The sequence below is a fragment of the Cyclopterus lumpus genome, chromosome 17 (genome assembly GCF_009769545.1).
Source record: "Cyclopterus lumpus isolate fCycLum1 chromosome 17, fCycLum1.pri, whole genome shotgun sequence".
NCBI classification, from domain to species: domain Eukaryota; kingdom Metazoa; phylum Chordata; class Actinopteri; order Perciformes; family Cyclopteridae; genus Cyclopterus; species Cyclopterus lumpus.
Genome location: NC_046982.1, coordinates 10,071,152 through 10,088,313, shown reverse-complemented (window position 1 = coordinate 10,088,313; position 17,162 = coordinate 10,071,152). Strand labels below are relative to the sequence as shown.

Sequence of the window (17,162 nt, the reverse complement as noted above, 5' to 3'; positions counted from 1 at the left end):
ATCATTATACTTTTTTAATCTTTATTTTCTTTCACCAAAATGAATAGTTTTTATTACTGATTAAGTGTTACTCCTAAAATGGGTTCTTTTCCAAAAACACAAGCGACACAACATCTTTCTTCACGCTTTAATCAATAGTTATTTCAAGTTACATATATAATGTTAATAAATGACACTTTAATATACAACCCTTTAAATTCCACACCAAGAGGGAAAGTTCTTCCTTCCACACTTTTTAAAACAAAGCTAAAAAGAAACTTATCTGAAGAATTAGTGTGCATCCATAGAACAACCAAATGAACATATGCAAGGCCAAGAAGTGCAAGGTATCTTGGGAATAGGCAACTACCAAGCAAGGACACAAGATATCACAGATTGTATATTATGTAGAAACCTGGAAATTGCTTACCATTATCATGTTGTTTAGATTAATATGAAGTTTGGTTCAAAGAGTTTATGAAGACTAAGAGGTCTACTGGTCTATGGAAGTTACAGCTGAAGTGGAATTGAGTGAAATGCTGGTCTGTACAGAGCGATGATGAGAATCTTGTCTTGGCAGATCTGTACATTCATACAGTTTGCGACTCCTTTGCACTAATTCTGTGGAGTACAGGAAGGGGAATCGTACAGCTTAAGTAGAATTCAGTGTCAAGCTGTATGCCGTCAATCCACAGCAGTGACATCGATACTGTGAAAGATCTGAGAGGCTCCTCCCTCCTTCTTTTCCTCCCTTGTGGAGTCGGTAACAGTCATGCCTGTCTCAGAGGCTGGCATCACTACAACACAAAAGGGATAAAAGGAAGCTGCTGATAAAGAGAGGCAGCGTCTCAAATGACAAGCTACGCCCCATGTAGTGACCTATATTGCTTTTTGGCTATTTGTCTTCCCATGTGGCCAACAGTAGTGCACTATATGGAGGGAACAGTATGATGTCTGAGAGATTAGTCCCCAGAACGGCTGCTGAGGTGTGGCCCCCGCGCTGGTGTCATGTCGTCACATTTGATGGAAGATCTTTGCAATGTCAGAGGTGACTATGTGTAGAAGATGACCTCAGGAATCTGTCCGTCCTCTACAGAAGTGCCGTTGTTGTTGCCCGCCGCGTAGCAGAAAGTGAAACACGTCTTTGTGCCAGTAGATGATGACTCGTGTGTTACCTTCCGCATTCCCTTCGTCCCGTAATGAGAGTCTGGGCCCTGCAAGACAGACGGACATGGAGTAAAGCCAACGCTGCATAGTGACAGATTAGATATTCTAAAAAGTACACAACGGGGGAAAAGAAACAATAGCTGAAATGCTTTGTCAATTAATCGATAACTAAAAAACTGATTATTTCATTACTATTATTTAACAAGCTTCTCAGTTTTCTTTATCTTTTATGACAGTATATTTTAATATATTTAGATTTATACAATGTTGGTCAAGCAAGAAAAGCCCCATAAAAACTGTGCAAATCTGTGATTACCAGTCTCACAATATTTGGACATTTTAAAGACCAAACGATGAGGGTAAATAAGTTGCAGCCCTGGAAAAACACAAAACATGCATCTTTTCCCAGACTGGAATGCGCTCCCAAAAAGCATAGTGCTTACAGACCTTCAGTGTAGCACAGGCAGTGTAGTTGACGTTGGGTAATATCTCCACCGGTTCTTTGAACATGACTCTGAAGGTGTTGGCTGACCCATCACAGCTGAAGCCTGTATCATTCTGGCCCAGCACTGTGTTGCTGTCTGTGTGAATGATCTGCATTGAGAGAAAACAGAAACAAACGTCCAAAATATGTTATAGTACATACATACAACGTACAGAGAAAAGAGACAAACTTCGTGACGAGTTCAGGGTCCACACCTGTATGTTAACTTGGTAGTCTGTGGGTCCGTGTATAGATCCGTAGAGACCGAACCCAACCACAAATATCCGCCTGTTTACTGAGAACCTGAGAGGGAAAACAGAACGGGAATACACATCAAGAGGGGCGAGCGTATATAATAGTTAACTGTGTGATGCATGTACTGCATGCTCAATCAAATCATGGGCATAGACAATAACAACATATTTACAAAGTCATTGATGGCTTTTAAATTAATATAACCTCACTAACTTCAATGTAAGAACAAATGAGTACGCTGTAATTCACTTTTTAAACTGCTCTGCTCCTCACTCACCGTATGCGGTCGCTTGTCCCGCTGTAACCCCAGCGGCTCTCCACCTGTCCAAAGCGTGTGATGTTGCACTCCTTCCCGCGGAGGCAGCAGCGAGGCCGGTCAATGAATTCAACGCGAGGCTTCGGGTTAACGGTGAAGTGAAGGAAGAGACTCACCACCTCTCTGTCAGTCAGAATACTGGACTGGGCTGGACCTGACGGGACGAAGACAGGACCCGAGGATCAGGCTCAGAAACACAGGACGTGTGTGTGTGTGTTTTAGCAGAGAGTACAACAGTCCCGAATGTAAAGTTGGTTGCATTGTGTTTCTGTTCACCTGCAGCAAACTCCTCAATGGTCATGAGAGGGAAGCGGATGAGTGTGAGAGCTTTGCCCAGCACTTTGCGTCTGTTCTCGGGTGTGGGCTGGAGCTGCTGCCTGTGAGCCTCGGCCTCTGCCCAGCGCACCGAAGCGCCAAACAAACGCACCTCCCTCACCCCGAGAGTATCCCTCTCCAACACTGCCACCAATGTATCTGAGAGAGGGAGAAGTGAAAACTCAATGGTCAGTTAGGCCGTTATTCTGAAAAACAACATGTGGCAATAATGACATTCACAAGATGCAATTACCCAAATCTACGTCCGTAAAGCCTTCAGCGGCGAGAGCATCTCCAGTGTTCTTATCAATGTTCTCTAGACAAAGGCTGGCAAGCTGCGGCTCATCAAACAACCGTGCCTGAAACGATTAATACACCACCAATTAAAGAAACATTTGACATCAAGTCACGTGCAAGAACTGGTCTACATTCATTGCTGGGGTAAGCAGACCTGTGTGAGCAGCATGAAAGCGTTGTCTGCTCTCAGGTTCTTCTTGAGGAACTCCACACAGTGAGCCTCCAGTGCTGGCACAGCGTACTTTTTAGCTGTATATAGTGTGGTCATCACCGTCTCAGGCCCAATCTGGACTTCATCAGAGTAGAGAAACCTGCAGTAGGCCCACAAGTTTTATCAGACATTGCAATTTCAAATTCCAATTTATTGACATGTATGTTTGATGAATTCTAAATCATATAATAAATGGATATAGAATTGAGTGTTGTATTGTCTGAGCGTAATTTCACCGCAAATTGTTATTTCCAAAATGCTGTGATGAAAAAAAATAAAATAAAAAACACGCCCACTTTCAGGACACCAAACCATCAGTTTAAATGGCACGCCCTCACGCGCTCCTTACTTTAGCAGGGCCAGAAAGGCAGCTGGCTCCACGTCAGGAAGCTCGATTTCCGTTGAAGTCGTCGCCATCCCACCGTTGAACATGGCATCAAACACTGCGCTCCCCACAGCCAGAACAAACCTGACAACGTCAACAATCAGCAACAGCAGAGCAGTCGTTTCTCTTTTCAGATTCACAGTTAGCTAGCTAATATTTTGCAAAAACCCTGCTGCTGGCAGTCTTATTTTAACGTTACCTGTGCGCAGGTATCCTCTGAACCCCCATTCCTTTGCCCACCAAAAAATGAACGTCACTGAGCACTTCGTTGTTGAAGAGGAAAGCAAATCTCTCCTTCACGGTGCTCTTCGTCGCCTGCCAGTTGTACACCGGTTCTCGGTACACCAGCACAGAAGCAGCCGCCGGAGTGGCGGTCGGTGCCCCCGACGCCGACGCGTTTGACGCTGCGGTGGTTGCCATGTTGGACGCCGGGGTGGCCATTACTCCGGCTGCCGCAGCACCTGCCGCAGCGGACTGCTGCAGGGAGTTCTGCGCAGTCGGCTGAGCTCCGCTCGAAACGCCGTTGCTGTCTCCCCCGCCAGGCCCCAGCTGCGGGTTGGGACGCCTCGCTGCTCCCTGCGCTCCGCCGGCCGCACCGAGCGCTCCGCCGTTGGACGCCGGCATGGAGAACACGCTGTTGCTGGGCTGGCTGTTTCCCAAAGGACCCGGACTGGAGAAATTTAGGCAAGGAGGCCTACCGCTGTTGTCTCCAGCAGCCATCTTGAACCGAGTGTAGGCGTAAACAACCCTCTTCGTCGCTTTAAGTATTTATCGTACTCGACGGTCATAGCGGCCCTGAGCTGCCCCCTGGCGTCTATTATGGGGACTACTACGTGCTCCCCTGATCATGAGGTCCATTTTCGTGTCACACTTTATTATATAGGAAATACACATTTTATATCTAAAATAGGCTATTGACCTTTAGCGAGGCACAACCATTTGCTTTGGTAGACCCTGTTTTAAATATCCCCACTGAGGAGAGTTTGAGAACTGTCCATGAGAGTCCAGACCTCTCCCCTAAATCTGGCACAACTGGCCAGATCCCATTTCAACTCAGGATTTGCTTTTGATAGGAACAATGTAAACGCACACATATTTTGAAGTTGATCTATTTCACTTATCAACATATAAGAATAAATATAAGAATAGGATTGCATGAAACAATTAAGTATTTTATAATCCCATCAAAATGTCTTCAGTAACAATATAAAGCCTGCAAAATACCACTGAGACTTTGGTTTTAATAAACATATTACAAATGACTGCTTGTCTAATTGAGCAAACACATTACTTTGGAACATAAAAAAGAATTAGTTCATAAAATGTTCCTTATTATACTTACTTTCCATGGGATCTATGATGTAATATTTGTAGAACGTGCAATCTTTGGTGAGTAAATATTAGGATACACTTAATTACACAAAACTGTAAGTACTTCCCAATGTTTGTGAGCATGTCAACTGACATGACTCAATATTATTATTGATCATGTACTCTATTTCTTCTGGGAACACGAGGGTTGGAGAGTTTACATTCTACAATTGAAACTACATAAATTGGTTCACGTACAGGCTGATTCTTGTATTTTGATGTAATCTTATTATACCTGCAGGTCAACCTGAAATAATCCACCCTATAATAATGTTATCCCTGGTAGAGTGGAGCTTTGGACGATGACTTAAGCCATCCTACGGGAAATAAATATGTAATTTGAAAAATGGGAGATTGAGACTCATGACCTTTAGCATAGGAATCACTTCATGTGATTTGCCTAATATTATTATAGCCAAACATTTATGTTGACAAGCAGTTAAATATGAAGTGATTGAAGAGTCGGCCAGGGTGCTGTGTGGCAAGTGCAATTGAATAAATACAATAATACATTTTTAGTTAAGTTTACAAAGCTGTGTATATTCGATCAAACAAAACCTATAAAAGACAACTTTTCTCAAATGCTTTGCAACTGAAAACAATGAATGAAAACCCTCGAAGACATCAGTGAGCCAGGCCGCTGTTAATTCAGCCCCATCCCGTCTGCGTCTCCTCCGTTCACCCCACCGCGTGGCCCTCTCTCTCTCTCTCTCTCTCTCTCTCTCTCTCTCTCTCTCTCTCTCTCTCTCTCTCTCTCTCTCTCTCTCTCTCTCTGCCTGCTCCTCATCAACCGTGACGTCAGGGCGGCACGGGGGAACTGTCCTCGCGCGCAGGGTGCTGCTGCTGCTGCTGAAACAAGATGGCTGTGCGCGCAGGAGGAGCCGCGGAAGAGAGCTGAGGCAATGCAGAGGAGGATGAAGAGGGGGGCGAGGATTTCACTCCCGTGTGTCTTGTCCTGTCAAAAGAGCAGCAGCTCTGCGGAGAAACAGAAGAGCGGTTGCGCTATGAAGCTAATTGGTTTCCGCTACCATTTACGGTGACGGTTTGGGCGGTTTGAGATTTTTTATTTTTTTGTAACCAAGAGACGAACCAAACAAATCCCGGAGCTCTCAGTAGAGGACAGCCGGGGACGCTCACGCCGCTACCAGAGATGTCCCTGCTATGTGTGGGAGGTAAGAGAGGAGCCAAAAGGGGCGACGAACCCCCCCGTTTGATGTTATTGAAGTGTCACTTCCTCGCGGCACCAGTTGTCTGACAGAGCCTGCGGGCGACCAGCTCCGTGGAAAAGTCCGCGTGCCGTTAGCAGCAGAGCGTTTGTGCTGATCCATCATTAAATCGCACGGGAGCCGGTCTCCGTGGCACGTTTCGGGGATGCCACTGGGATACTTTTAACGGCACTGTTGCTGAGTGACATGCTGTTTATGCACTCATATAACGATGCCTTGTGTGAATGGGTTATCTGATAGTAAAAAATATAGACAGAATTGTTGATGAGCATTCATTGGCCATTCATTGTCTCTTTTGAATTTCTAAATGTCTTCATGGAGGAGGAGAACCGGCGTGTGTGTGTGTGTGTGTGTGTGTGTGTGTGTGTGTGTCTCTGTCATCGGCTGTGTTCATTCATGCGTGGGCAGTCAAAGGAGGCGGAGGACGAGGAAAAGCCCCTGGTGCTGGTGCTGATGATGCTGATGCTGATGCTGCTGCCGCACCGCCGCCGCCTCCGCGTTGCCGCTCCGCTCTAGTCGTGAGGGAATACTTGTATAGTCGGCTGGAGATGCTCGTCCCTTCTGAACGTTGTCGTTTTCCCAGAAGCGATGCGTCACCCTTCCCACCAGACTCCACGATAGCTTGTGATGCTGACACTGTCGCCTCTCAGTGCGACGAGTAAGCATCTGCTGTGATTGCTCTTACGGTGGCACCACCTCCAGCTTCACATGCAGGGTGCAGTGATTAGGGGAATATACAACTTGGGTGTAGAGGGGACCCTTCTAACACGCATGTTGTGGTCCTCCGGTGCGTTGTCGGCTTTCATTGAACAGATAGAGGTTGAATCAGCATATTTGCAAAAACAACTCAACTATCAACTGAGTGTCATGTTAACTCATTGAAACATACAGGGATGACAATTAGCAAGGTTTTGCTTTGCAATTTTACTGCAACATGACTTGATTTTAAGCAGAAGAGGACCTGAAGTGTGTTGAGTATTTTTCTACTATAACCCCTAAACTGTCAATCAGTAATCTGCAACTCGCCATGTATATTAGGTGTGTATATTCTCTGAATAAATGGATAAATTGTTGGTCTCTAAGATCTCAAAATCCCCAAAATATTGAGTGTTTGAAAACACAAGACCAAAAAATTACAAATATTGGTTATCAAAACATTTGCGGATTATTCTTCTGTTCTCTTTTGTTGATCACCTAACCGTGAAGCTCTAAATCTGATCACGCCCTGGTCAGTAAATGAGTGCGTGGAGGTGTGTGAAGACAAAATGAAAGTGGTTTCAAAGTCACCTTTTATACATCAGGTGCATTATGGATGCTTCCCAACCTCCTGTCCTGCCAGTTCCACCCACGCCTGTCCCTGCACTGAGTCAGTCCCCGGTGTCATTAAGACCCTGAGCGTTATTCATTCATAAACACCGGCTGCGGCTGTCAGTGTCGTAGACTACAAGACTTGGCAGAGAGCCCTCTTTCTGCTCCTGTTACATCATTCATGCTTACCTGACTGGAGCTATTTCTGGCCTCCACAGTACTTTGTGCTTCTTGAACAGGCAGCATTTGCAGACAAAGCAGAATTCAGACACAGATCCAGATTAACTCAGAAAAATTTGGCGTCTTCTCCTGCAGATATTACACATTTTTAAATGTAGTTTTCTCCGTGTCCCGAGATCTGGGAGTATAATATCTCTGTCAGCAGTTGCAAGGACTACTGCAGATCTGTGCGAATGTATAATCCTTAAAAATAAGGCACGTCTGTCTGAATCGTGTCAGCCCTAATTTTCAGCTCACCCACTCCCTACTTTACATTCCCTGACAGTTCACGTTGAAGGGTTTGCTGTCAGGTCTCTGTTTTCTTGGCAATCCGCTTAGTTCCCATAAGGCAGAGTCTGCTGTGTCAGAGGTACTTCCTGAATGAAGTAATTGGGGCTGCACAAAATGAACTGTTGGGTTTTGCAGAATATGCTGCACATTCTCTGATTAAAGAATAAAAAAAACACTCTTTGATTTGTTATGTCCTTAAAGACATTTAATCAGATTTTGATCGATAGTAATAACATTGACCTTGTTTTCTGAATCTAGGCTACTTACCTATAACCTACATTTGAGTCAGTGTATCCAATATCCTTATTGTTTATGCCTCACATGTACAGTATTTGTGTTGTGGTCCTCCTATCTGCTTCAAAACATTTGTGGAGCTTGTGGACATTTCTCATTGACACCTTGTCATAGAGATTTATGATTGTGTGGTATTATTAAGCTTCAGTTTTCCACTGTCGAAAATCCAATTCCATTTTTATTGATCCTCCTCATGTTCTGATATATTTCCAGGGCTGTTTTAGTGTTGACACAAAAAGACAGCGTGAAGCCAACTCTGATGTGGTCTGCCGAAACAATGTAAAAGAACTGCCAAAAACAGCGCTTGGTTCCTTTCTTGTCTTCATTCATTCATTGTATTGAATGATGTCGTTTTCTTAAACATTACAGCGAGCATGCAGCTACAGCTGCGTTAAAAACTGAACTGGACATCAAATGGATGTTGAGTCAGTGCCGGAGCAGAAGGCCACAGCAGGTGTGTTTGTGTTTGTTGCATTTTGAGTTGAAATTAAGATTGGTGAGGTATGAATGGAAGCAGAGATTTCTATTTCTATTTTATTTTTGGTCATGACTGCAGGTGTATGTAAGTGAGTCACTGCAGTTGAGTGTGTGTGCGTGCGTGAGTGCTTCTCTGCCTGCTGATGTAACAGCATGGCACTTAAGCTGCAGATTGAGCTTGGATGTGTGTGTTTCATGAAAGAAATACGAAGTAAAAGTAGTGAGAAATAGAAACAAGAACTCGGGGCAATTTTATGTCAACTTTTATTTTTTTTGGTGGTTACTATGGCGACTAGTTCTGGTGTGAATGTCCTGTGGAGAACATTGTGAGATAAGGTGTGAATAGGTGTTTGCGTTGTGTTCCTCAAGAGGTGATAAAGGTGCAGGTTTGGTAGCATATTCCGCTTAATTTGCATGTTAATAATGTAAAAGTGTGTGTATGATGTGTACACACCTGCAGTGTGGTGTGGGGATCTGAAACATGTGTGTGCGTGGTGGAGAGCAGCAGGTAGTGGAGCATAAGAAATGTATGTGTGAGGTACGCCAAATCTGGTCAAAAGGTGCTGAGAGAGAGAGAGAGAGAGAGAGAGAGAGAGAGAGAGAGAGAGAGAGAGAGCCTGGGATGTAACGGTACTCTTAAAAACCCTCTGACACTGTGTTTTATAAAGGTGGGTATTTACCATTTGAATTTAGGTCTTTTAAATCTGTACTATACGGTTCTTTTTATGTGCATGTAGGTATATTGTTATATATATACTTCCAGGTTCTGTATCCCATATTGATGAAGCACAGCAGGAAAGCTGTCCATGTTTTTCCAGCGCTGTGTGTTTCTATGTTTTGCTACCACACTCAGTGCCAACATGGATGGACCTTATGGCAAAAAAGGCCGAGCACTTATTCTAAATCTGCATAGTTGCAAATGCAGTTTCCTGGGTTAACACTGAAGTCGTAAGTGAGTATCCACTGAATACATATTGCCAGTCAGTGGGTATTAGAACATATATATCTAACATGTATTAAAATGGTTAGTCCAGTTTAATGTAGCATAATTCACAGACTGTGTCTTAATTTATGACGCTTATCCTCTTGTTGCCTGTTCTCTGTGTAAAAGCCAGAAAAAGAGCATGCAGGAGCATTCTGAGGTGAAAGCAGATGGTGTTCCTCTGTGTGACTTTGTCCCTCTGTGTGTCCACAGTGAAGAAAGCCAAGCTGGATGGACCCCAAGGTAAGACCTGGGATCCTGGCAATAGAAAGAGGGAGAGACTCGCTGTTATCTGACATAAATCTTTAAGCAGACTGGGGACACATTACATGCTGCAGCCATTACTGGAATTGAAGGGATGTAATTCTCTGTAGAATGTAATATCTATATCTCACATTATTATTTCCAAATGCAGACACATTTCATTGTAACCCATCTCTTTCTTCATCCCTCTCTCCTGAACAGAGAAATTCAACACTTATGTGACTCTAAAGGTACAAAATGTGAAGAGCACAACCATTGCTGTCAGGGGCAACTTGCCCAGCTGGGAGCAAGACTTCATGTTGTGAGTCCCTCATTATCTTCAGACAGAACTCTCTCTTCTTCTTCTGTTCCTCCCTCTCCCTCGCTCTTCCCTCTGCTTTCTCTTTTCATCCTCTCATCTACTCTCCACTTCAGCAGCTTGAGTGCTTTTGTTTTTTTAATCTCCTACTTTCTCTCAAGCCCCCTCTCCTCTTTTTCGCTCCTTCATCCCTGTATTGTTTTAAGCTGCTCTTCCTCTCTACATCCGCACCTCCAACAACCGCCTCATCCTCTTTTTCATCTGCTCTCCCGCGACACTATTGCCCATCTCATCCTTGTTCTCAACCTTGGCACCTTCCCAGCCCATCCTTCCTCTCCTCTGTCACTTCTTCTAAACACAACTCCTTGATCTTTATCTACCCCCCCCCCGCCTTTCTATTTCAACCGTACCTTTCCCCGCATATTCCCTCTCCTCCTATTAATGCTCTCTAGGTGTCACGTGCAGCATTCCTCACTTGTTTGTTTGAGTTTATATTTCATTAAGTATTGGAATGATAGCTTGTTGCAATCATTAAAACATTATACAACATGGAGTGTTTAGCCTACAAAGAGATTACCACTGTCGCATTGACAATGTAGCGGCATATGGGCGATAAATGGTGAGATTCGTTTAGCATGTGGGATGCGGCAGGCAGGCTGACTGCAAAGTCCTGTGCATTTGTAAGATGTTCGGAGGCGTTGAGCATTGTACAGGGGTTGCATCAGAGAAGCTGTGTTATGTAATGTTTGGGCTGCTGAGAGAGCCTCGTCCCCTCCTTCAAACTGCCTTTAAATGACCGGTCCCCTCAGTCACAGCCATGAAAACAGGCACGTTTCCTGGAAGGAGTCACCACTGAGATGGGAAATCCAGTCCCCTATTTCTTAAATAAACGTCCCACTCTCTTCCTCCAGGCATGCGATACAATCACCTCCTCCCTTCTTCACACTTCTCTTCTCTCCTCCCTTCATTCCTCCCCCGCTCTCTGTCTCTCTGTCTGTCTCTCTCTCTGTCTCTCTGTCTCTCTCTCTCTCTGTCTCTCTCTCTCTCTGTCTCTCTGTCTGTCTCTCTGTCTGTCCTGCTTCCTGCTGTTTTGTAAATGTTTTATGTTAGATTCTTTCAGCCTTGCTCCCACAGAGACATGTCTTATATTTGGCACAATGAAGCCCACAAGTACTTACTGTGCATCATGTGTGTATATGACTGCCTCTGTGTGTTTAGCATTGTTAAATGTCTTTTGTTCAAACTCCTACTTAAGTAAAAGTATTTTCAGCAAAATATACTTTTCTCTAATTCTTCTCCTGTGAAATATTGGATAATTTGACCTTGAATGACTACAGGTTTAATCTTTAAAAATGCAATGTATTTTATGAGTTAATAATATGTTTTTTAATGTCAAATCTTAATCTGCAAAGTAACTACAGCTGTCAAATAAATCTTTCCTTTTGAAATGTAGAATGTAGTGGAGTATAATTATTAAGTTGCAAAAATGAAAGGCAAGTAAAGTACTCGCAAAAATGTACTTAAGTCTAGTAGTTCAGTAAATGCACTCAATTACTTTGCACAGCTGTCTTTACATTTACTTTGTTATATTAAAGCAGTTTTGTTTGTCTTTCTCCTTCTATCCAGCGAAATTAACCGCTTGGACCTGGGTCTGACAGTAGAGGTGTGGAACAAAGGGTTAATCTGGGACACCATGGTTGGCACTGTGTGGATTCCCCTCCATGGCATCCGACAGTCAAATGAGGTTTGCCACTAATCACTGGAGAAATACTGTAGTTGAACACTCTGTACTCTGCGATACTCAAGGGACTCACTCAGTTGGTGGTTGGGCATGTTTTCATCATGCTCATCCATTAATACGGCACGTTGTTTGTGTGTTAGCTGCAAACTGTCTTTCTGTACGCAGGAGGGTCCGGGGGAGTGGCTCACACTGGACTCTCAGGTCATCATGAATGATAATGAGATCTGTGGCACCAAAGAGCCCACTCTCCACCTGGTGCTGCTCGACACACGCTTTGAACTGCCCCTCGGTGAGAAATCAATATTCACATCAAAGTCAGAAACTGTCAATATGGAGCAGATGAGAATATGAAAATATAGGAAATCATCAAACCTTGAAGGAAGGAGAAAAGGACTTGAATAAATGATGTCTCTCTGTATATTTCCACAGCAAACAGTGATAGATGAACACCAAGAATCTCTGACTGATTAATATAACTGACCCACTTTCCAGGGATGTGTATTCAACACTGTCTGTGTGTATGTGGGGAAAGTGTTAGTGTCCTTTCTCTCTCAGCTGTGTTCCTCTTAACATTGATTGGGAGTTATTTTCTTACCGTTTCCTCTTCCTCAAGTCGATACTTTAGGTCACCTGTCTCCTCAATTGGTGAACCTAACCTATTGTTGGGGGCTTGGCTTTCAGGCTGTAAGTGAAAAGGCCAACTTGTCCCAGGCCAAAGTACATGGGTCAAATAATATTAGAAAATGGGTTGTATTACATTACTGTCATAATCCTTTTGAGTTTGTATAGATAACAAAAAGTTTCATGAATAACTATTTTAACAGCCTACATAGGCGGAGCTTCATATGGGTTGTTTTTGCCACCTGAAACTGTCTAGCTTGTTGTTTTCAGATATCCCCGAGGATGAGGCACGATACTGGGCTAAAAAACTGGAGCAGCTCAATGCCATGAGGGACCAAGATGTAAGCTGTCAACCTATTTGATTTAATACCCCAGCAATCACATTGTAGGAGCATGCCAACATGATTCATTAGGGTATTAACTATATCATACTTTATAAGATAACATCCACATACTACATATAGGCATAACTTTTATATTTTTATTAAAGGTTAGTCCCTTTCATAGTGTACGTTTTATATGTGTCTGACTCCAGTATTCTTACCAGGAGGAGCAGGAACGCCCTCTACGTGTACCAGGAACCCAGTGCTGTAAGTGACACCCATTGTTCGTATAAACCACTCATTTGTTTGTGCTGGACAAGATAATTATGTGTTTAACTGTTGAGATGTAATTAGTTTGCTTAAGCTCAGTGGGTGCGTTATGCGTGTGACCACACAATGGTGTTTGTGTGTTAAACGGTAAAAGATTGCTCCGCTGTAAAGGATCGATAGGGGCATCAGATGTCTGCAGGCATGTTCCACCAAGATGCTGAACAAGCTGACAGGTGCAAAGACTTGGAGGCACAGCCCCCCCTCTGTGCTCTCTTTCCATTCACCAGCTCAACGTGGGAACATCAATGCTTTAATTGTGTAAATGCATGTTTATGTTTGGACACCAGCGCAATTTATAATCAATACTGACGCCATCCTGTCTTATTGCAGGTAACTGGAGTCTCTGGGGAGACCAACAAAGTAAGTGTGCATAGTGTACATACATAAGATTCTGGGGAATTAAATAGGTTTAAGGGTGCTAAAATGTATATTGTGATGAACAGTGGAGGACTTGTACTCTTATTTTTGTGCCATATGACTTTCACTCTGTCATTCTTTCATATTCACTTTCTTATCTCTCTCTCTCTTTTCTGTTCTCCTATTACTGCACATTGTGAGGAGACCTAAAAGACTGCTGAATGTGTTTCTCTTGCCATGCGCATGTACCTCTGTGCAGATGAAGACCCAGACAGTGCTGTGGACGACAGGGACAGCGACTACCGCAGTGAAACCAGTAACAGCATCCCCCCTCCCTACTACAGCACATCCCAGCCCAACGCGTCTGTCCACCAGTATCCCATCAGCCAGCAGCACCGCAGCTCCAGAAGCTTGTCTTACCCACACTCTGGAGTCAGCCATGACCTTGACTACCAACATCAGAGGACTGTCAGGTGTGTACCTGCTTCAGTGCAATTAGAAAGTTAAAGTAATGATTATCAGTTTTTGTTTTGTTTGATGAATTATTCTGTTCATGAAATTGTGAAAAATGTGCATTGCAATCTGGTGCTTGAGGGGACTTCAGATTGCTGGCTTTGTCCTCATTCAGTTCACAATGTTTAAAAATTCTTGTATTTGGGCTGCAAGCAGTAAGTGTTTTTGCTTAATTAACGCCTTGATGTTTCGTCTTTGTTAAAGAAATAACACTATCTCCCTTTAACAAATGAAAACTTAATCAATTAAATGCACCATAGCCAAATTCAAAAGATACATTTTAGCAAACTTTAGAGAGATTTTTCTGTGTAATTGATATTTCGTAGTTAGTTTGCTGATTGTATGACCCTCCACTGTTCTAGCTAATTGTTTTACATTTACCATTTTATGGGACTTATCATTCTCATATTCAGGTTCATGCTTGTATTTTGGATTTCTACATCTTTAAGCCAAACTGCTCTGATTGACTTACCAGAAAAGTTGAGTTGAGCTATTGAGATGGTTGGCGGCATATTCTAATGAGCCCACCACACGTGACAAAGTGAGAGGAGCTAAATCTGAGTGGCTTGGCGAATCACATCTTTTCTAAGCAGCCAACAAAAAACTCACTTGGTTGTCTTATTTCACAGTTTGTGAGTTGGTAGTTACTCCAGATACCCAACTGTTTGTGCATGAACACTGAAAATGGCAACGTTATTAATTGACGTTCATTTTCTGTCGATTTCCTTAATGATTAATTATACATTATATTTTATTATAAATGATGATGAAGTGTTTTGAGAGAGAAGAAACTGCTCCCCAGCACCCTCCTGTTGATGCTGCAGTCCCACGACTGCTCCCCCTGACATGAAGAGAACTCTCTTGCAAAGTTTGCAGATGACACAACATTGAAACTTCATGTTTGAGGAAATTAACAATCTTTTAGAGTGGTTCTCAAAGAACAGCTTACTGTTTAACATCAATAAAACCAAAGACCTGATTGTTCATTTTAGGAAAGGGAGGCAAAGACACACGCTCTCTACATTAATAGAGGTGAGGTGGAGCAAGTGAACAGTTTTAAATTCCTGGTAATCTGCATCACAAACAATCTGACTTGGTCACCATCATTCAGTTTATTATTTAGACCTGTCCTTTCCCTACTGTGACATGTCAAAATGTCCATCTGCCATGCCGTGGCCTTCATTGGGTCAAACGGACCAAATGCTATTTCTCTTTCACAGTTGTTTACAATACTGTTTACTTTCTCATCTTGTATTGACATATTTCTCACGGTCTGAGATTGAAACTATGCATCCCTTCACCTCTTGCTTTATGCATTATTCAACTGGCAATCTAATGGTCAATACTGCACATAAGATTAGCTGCTTGTGTGAGTGTACTGGACAGGGCAACCTCCTCTCAGCCCTGCCCATTGTTATTCATCTCTTTCCTCTTGGCGCTCTACACTCACTCTCTCACTCCCTGTGCTCTCTCCTTCTATTTTGTCTCTGTGCCCACCACTCCCTTCTTGTCTTCATTATCTCCCTCTACCCCCAACCATCGTCCTTCCTCTCTGTGCCTATATTCTGTTTTTAATATCCCCATTCATCAAGGACTATAAATACTTTGTTCCTGTTTGTTGAGTTTCTGGATGCTTGTTCTTTTTCTTTTGTCAGCTTTCTGGAGGAGGCCTCTCACCTTTCTGTTCTGCTGTATTTCTCACTGCTTGTCTGGTACTCTTGTAGCTCCAGTGCTTTTCATCGATTAGCCATCAACAATATTCCTGGCTGCCAAAAGACATGTAGAAACGTTTTTTAGTTAGGCTGTCCGAGTGCAAAGTGTACAGGCTATTGAGTGCTCAAATAAAGCTCTGGAAGCATTTTTGAGATTATGGTTGAAAAAGGGAGGGAAAACCATTTATTTCATATGCGTATGTATACATAAAATAATAACCTGAATGGAAGTGCCTGTATGTTCATGTAAAAAACTGTAACCCTCAATAATTCTCAATAAGCCTCTTTTGGGCTGCATTTCTGTTTTCTCTCCACCTCTCCCTTCAGTCCGTCGGGGAGCTACGCATCGTCTGCAGAGCTGAGTCGGTGCAGCAGTCAGCTGAGCGAGGAGGACTATGGGGTTGAGTATGCAGAGAGGGACCCTTACGACGAGAACGACTCTTACCACTCCTGCCACTCCTCGGTTAGCTGCAGTAAAGGCTCTCCAGACTGGGACCCCGATGAGATCCAAGGGGCGTACAGCGATGAGGGCGGCTACAGCAAAGACGGAGGAGAGGAGGCGGCTCTGTACGAGGAGGATGACGGAGGACTGTATGAGGGAGAAGTGGAGGGCCTCTATGAGGATGAGGAGATGATATATGATGAGGAGGATTTGTACAACTTGGAAGGGACCCTCAGTGAGGACATGGAGCCTCCATTTACCCCCACCCCAACGTCAACAGCTCCCCCAACTCTGGATGTACCAAGCTCCAGACCTCCTCTGGAGAAACAGCCATCTTTACACCAACAGCAGCCCCCTACTCAACCTCCCAACCAAACATCCAACCAGTCTCATCCACCTGGCCTGGCCCCATCAGCACAGCCCCCCTCTGGTCAACCAACAGCCCAACCACCTAAACAGCCCCAGCCACAAACACAGCCAGCCCCAGCCCCATCTGCCACTTCCTTCTTCTCAATGGCCAAACCTCTAACTGCTGCAGTCACAGGCTTGGCCTCTACTTTCTTGTCTTCTGTTCCCACCGGGCATCCTGCCCAGTCTCACCCTCCAGCCTCAGCCGTAGTGCAACCAAACCAGTCTGCTGCAGCCACTGTTGTCCCTCCATCCCATCCAGCCCACGTGGCTAACTCGGCCTCCCAGCCCCCCTCGACTGCCATGGGCCCTTCCTCCCAACAGACCCAATCCTCTGGGCAGCCTCAATCCAATCTCGATGGTGCTGCCACCACTCAGTCAGCTTCCCCTGAGGACCATGCTCTACAGCTGGAGGAAGAGCCTTGGTTAGAGGAGGAAATGATGGCCAGGACGCCCCCTGCTCAGCCAGAGGAGACATTCTCCATGGAGGAGAAAGAGGAGGATTTTGAAGAGAGCAGTCCGCCGACACCAGAAGAGGAAGAAGAGATGCTTCCTGACAGGTAGGGGAGAAGGGTG

General features: G+C 44.1%; 2 protein-coding genes across 2 annotated transcripts in view; one reads left to right on the top strand and one right to left on the bottom strand.

The window, feature by feature from the left end:
• Positions 1 to 113: 113 nt before the first annotated feature.
• LOC117746975 (BTB/POZ domain-containing protein 2-like) lies at positions 114 to 4,165 on the bottom strand. The gene is made up of 9 exons (XM_034556341.1): positions 3,609 to 4,165; positions 3,374 to 3,493; positions 2,968 to 3,124; positions 2,770 to 2,875; positions 2,478 to 2,675; positions 2,163 to 2,355; positions 1,846 to 1,933; positions 1,594 to 1,740; positions 114 to 1,193 (listed from the first exon to the last, which is right to left on the bottom strand). The coding sequence occupies exons 1-9, from the start codon at positions 4,127 to 4,129 to the stop codon at positions 1,032 to 1,034; spliced, it is 1,692 nt and encodes a 563-aa protein (XP_034412232.1). The 5' UTR covers positions 4,130 to 4,165; the 3' UTR covers positions 114 to 1,031.
• A 1,445-nt stretch (positions 4,166 to 5,610) lies between these two features.
• Positions 5,611 to 17,162, top strand: part of LOC117747003 (protein unc-13 homolog A-like) — a 30,801-nt gene continuing 19,249 nt past the window's right edge. The window contains exons 1-10 of the mRNA XM_034556385.1: positions 5,611 to 5,952; positions 9,791 to 9,820; positions 10,043 to 10,142; positions 11,766 to 11,883; positions 12,046 to 12,169; positions 12,772 to 12,842; positions 13,049 to 13,091; positions 13,485 to 13,514; positions 13,771 to 13,984; positions 16,064 to 17,146. Coding sequence (XP_034412276.1) covers positions 5,931 to 5,952; positions 9,791 to 9,820; positions 10,043 to 10,142; positions 11,766 to 11,883; positions 12,046 to 12,169; positions 12,772 to 12,842; positions 13,049 to 13,091; positions 13,485 to 13,514; positions 13,771 to 13,984; positions 16,064 to 17,146 — 1,835 coding nt within the window. The 5' untranslated portion in view covers positions 5,611 to 5,930. The remainder of the gene's footprint in view (positions 5,953 to 9,790; positions 9,821 to 10,042; positions 10,143 to 11,765; positions 11,884 to 12,045; positions 12,170 to 12,771; positions 12,843 to 13,048; positions 13,092 to 13,484; positions 13,515 to 13,770; positions 13,985 to 16,063; positions 17,147 to 17,162) is intronic.

Bases quoted from the DNA above. Each gene is read 5' to 3' on its own strand.
- LOC117746975 (XM_034556341.1), bottom strand. From the start codon at position 4,129: ATGGCTGCTGGAGACAACAGCGGTAGGCCTCCTTGCCTAAATTTCTCC. The intron at 2,356-2,477 runs GTGAACAGAAAC...TCGTCCCGTCAG, and splicing joins CATTGAGGAGTTTGCTGCAG to GTCCAGCCCAGTCCAGTATT. The intron at 1,934-2,162 runs GTGAGTGAGGAG...TTTCCCTCTCAG, and splicing joins GGGACAAGCGACCGCATACG to GTTCTCAGTAAACAGGCGGA.